Source organism: Cornus florida, unplaced genomic scaffold (genome assembly GCF_030987335.1).
Source record: "Cornus florida cultivar Cherokee Brave unplaced genomic scaffold, ASM3098733v1 CherokeeBrave_3.0.0_Hap2_Chr11, whole genome shotgun sequence".
Classification (NCBI taxonomy): Eukaryota; Viridiplantae; Streptophyta; class Magnoliopsida; order Cornales; family Cornaceae; genus Cornus; species Cornus florida.
Genome location: NW_026775581.1, coordinates 93,672,657 through 93,675,592, shown reverse-complemented (window position 1 = coordinate 93,675,592; position 2,936 = coordinate 93,672,657). Strand labels below are relative to the sequence as shown.

The 2,936-nt window shown below is 31.8% G+C and overlaps 1 protein-coding gene across 1 annotated transcript; it reads right to left on the bottom strand.

Moving 5' to 3' along the window:
* Positions 1–1,025: 1,025 nt before the first annotated feature.
* Positions 1,026–1,844, bottom strand: LOC132283498 (protein SPIRAL1-like 5). Its single transcript, XM_059785444.1, has 2 exons — positions 1,541–1,844; positions 1,026–1,436 (listed from the first exon to the last, which is right to left on the bottom strand). Exons 1-2 carry the CDS (start codon positions 1,772–1,774, stop codon positions 1,362–1,364), a joined length of 309 nt encoding a protein of 102 aa, XP_059641427.1. The 5' UTR covers positions 1,775–1,844; the 3' UTR covers positions 1,026–1,361.
* Positions 1,845–2,936: the final 1,092 nt, after the last annotated feature.

Here is a 2,936-nt window from a genome sequence, read left to right as displayed (position 1 = left end):
TTCAGGAACTAGGCAAGTATAGTGCATGCAGTTAATAGGAATAAATTATATATATACAGTAATTTCTAAACTGAGTTGTCAGATTAAGCAAGACATAGATAAAATTATATATTACTGCTGCTACTGAAAATTATAACTGTATTTGTGATAGTGAGAGCAATCTTGAGTAATAGTTTATTCATGCACATGCCTATGTAAATCATATAAGCATAAATTAAATTGATAATATATATATATATATATATATATATATATATATATATAGTTAAACTTCAATGAATCAGTAAGTATTTGGTACTTGTTAGTTAGTATCGATAATGCTCTTCTATTTATGTTGTTTACTCACACACTTTCCTTAAATATATAGCAGTTTAGCTTTCTGTTTTGGCTTTCTAGAGGGATTCTTTATTTTTCTATAATTCTAAGTCCCCAGAGCTGGACCACCTAACTTACTTTAAGATCAGTATCATCTAAAGAAAAGGTTTCAGTACTAATATCTCATTAATAGTGGATTCAAATCAACACCATTTGCAGTTTGGAAATTAAATAACTATATATCAATCTGAAATGCTCATGTCCAACATTAATATTGTTACTTCACAAACCTAGTCGATCATGGTGCCATTTAAAATGATATTATCTACATTAAGTATTGAATTGGTATTACATATTACAATTTCAATAAGAGGATAGATACATCAGAAGAAAGAGCTTGATTTGATGATTAGATGATGGCATAAGAATTCAATTACTCAAATAATCTAGCAGGATCGATATTGATTCAACTTCATACGGTATCATATATAGGAACCTAGAGTAAACATATTAGAGAGAGACCTAAAACTGGATTCACATAAGATTTTTGGTTGCTCTAATAAACAACACCAGAAAGGGAAACTAAAGAGGAGAAATTAAAAAGAAAAAAAAAAAAGCACTGTACTGATTCGAAAAAATGAAATCCCAAATTAGAATATTTTTCTGATTCCTTTCTAAATTTGGCATGAATAATTAAGAGAGACAAGAAAGAAAAAAGACCCATCATCATGCCATAAATAATTTATATGAAAATTCACACACTGGTAGAAATACTTTACTTTTTTAGGTAATCAGGCATACAGAAAGAAAGACAACCTGTATATGCCCTAACCTAGTTGACATATATAAGGAGCTGACACACACAAATACAACTTAATTATAAACATGATCAGAATCAACTAGCATCAATATACTAGTGCAACCCTTGCAAATCCAACACTCAGAGGAAATCAAGTCCCTTTTTTATTTGTCTCACAACACCCACACCACAGCTATATATATGCTTACACACTTCCTAAGGGTAGAGAATTTTGGAGAAAGAAGCATCACTTATCTCCAAACAAGTATCCAAGAGATGAATCTCCACCAGGAACTGATTTAACCTTTGTCGATGAGCGATCCTGAAAAAATAACCAAGGTCAAAAATTATATATATAAAATATAAAAGGTGCAATTTAATTACATATCAATTTAAGATGTGTGTGTGTGTGTTTTGATGACTCACAGTAATGAAGTTTCCTGAATTTTGGCCTTGTGCTCTGTGATAGTTGTTGGAGACTTTTGGTTTCTCAGAAGGAGGGGGACGACTTTCCGGTGGCTTCTCTGTGGTGGTCTCAATTCCATATGGTGGTAAATAAACTGGCGCTGTAACCGGAGGTGTACTTGGTTGCTGATCTGCAGAGCCAAATAGATAGCCCAAGGAACTTTGCCCACCACCATAGCTTCCACCTCTACTCATGGCTGCAGCCTCGATCAGGAAGTTGTTTTCGATCAAGTAATTAGGAAAACAGCTGGGAGAAAAGGTGAGAGACCTTGAATATATATATATACATATTAAATGTATGTGTGAGTATGTATGAAGTTATGTTTAGCATTTATGGGATGATAGATATATTGTGCCATCCAAATTGACCATCCATGTCCATGACCATGATTGAATAACCTAACCAAGTTGGAACTGTGATGCACACTTTAATGTTCAAATGATGAAAAGGAGTATTCAATACATGCATACATGGGCTTTAATGCATGGATGAATGCTTGTATGGTGATTATACATAAATCTTTCAATCATAGGAGAATTAGGGCTTTCATCATGCATATGTAAAATTGATTCACCATCTTAAACACTTTTTTTTTTATTTTTTATTTTATCATTTATACAGATCAAAAACTTTAAGGTTGCTAGCCCTAACACTGTATGTATTACTATGTACTACTAGAATGGCACAGTGTTTGAGTGATATCTAATCTATCAGGGTGTGCTTGTATGAAATTTAAGGACAAACATCCACTCCACATAGAAATTAATTGAAATGTGCTTCTAATTAATTGTCCTTTAAAGCTAAATATAAATTGTTTATATTGTAGGTGGTGTCTTGATTCTTAGGAAATACATCAACATTTTATTTGCTAATACTCATTATAATTAACATATCTTCCGAAAGAACTCGTTATAAAATGTTACAAAAAACTGTGACTGAAATCATCCTTCCTTGTAGTTTCAAATAAAATATCTTGATTTGCTCTTACCCTACAAAAATTTTGTCAGCTAGAGTTGCTTCAAGAGAGCAAGGAAATTCAAAAACAATATCCAATTTACTTAATTACTTAAAAGTAACAGTGAAATTACTAGGTAATTAATAAGATAAAACTTGATCAACTCCATAAAAAAGAAATATTTCAATCAAGAAACTGTATGTCCATATTAATTTAATTGTATGTATAATAATGTATGCTTACATATGTATATTTACAAGGTTAACTAAAGGCGCCTAGGACTGTCGCTTCGCATACAGAGGGTGAGTAGTTGGTTAAATATCAAAATCAGGTGGGATGGATGAACTATTTATGATTGTCATTAAACATGATTTAGAATTAGTGGCATAGGCTCCACATTC

Excerpts from the sequence above, each read along its gene's own strand:
- LOC132283498 (XM_059785444.1), bottom strand. The coding sequence starts at position 1,774 with ATGAGTAGAGGTGGAAGCTATGGTGGTGGGCAAAGTTCCTTGGGCTAT. Across the intron at positions 1,437-1,540 it reads ATTCAGGAAACTTCATTACT|GATCGCTCATCGACAAAGGT; the intron begins GTGAGTCATCAA and ends TTATTTTTTCAG.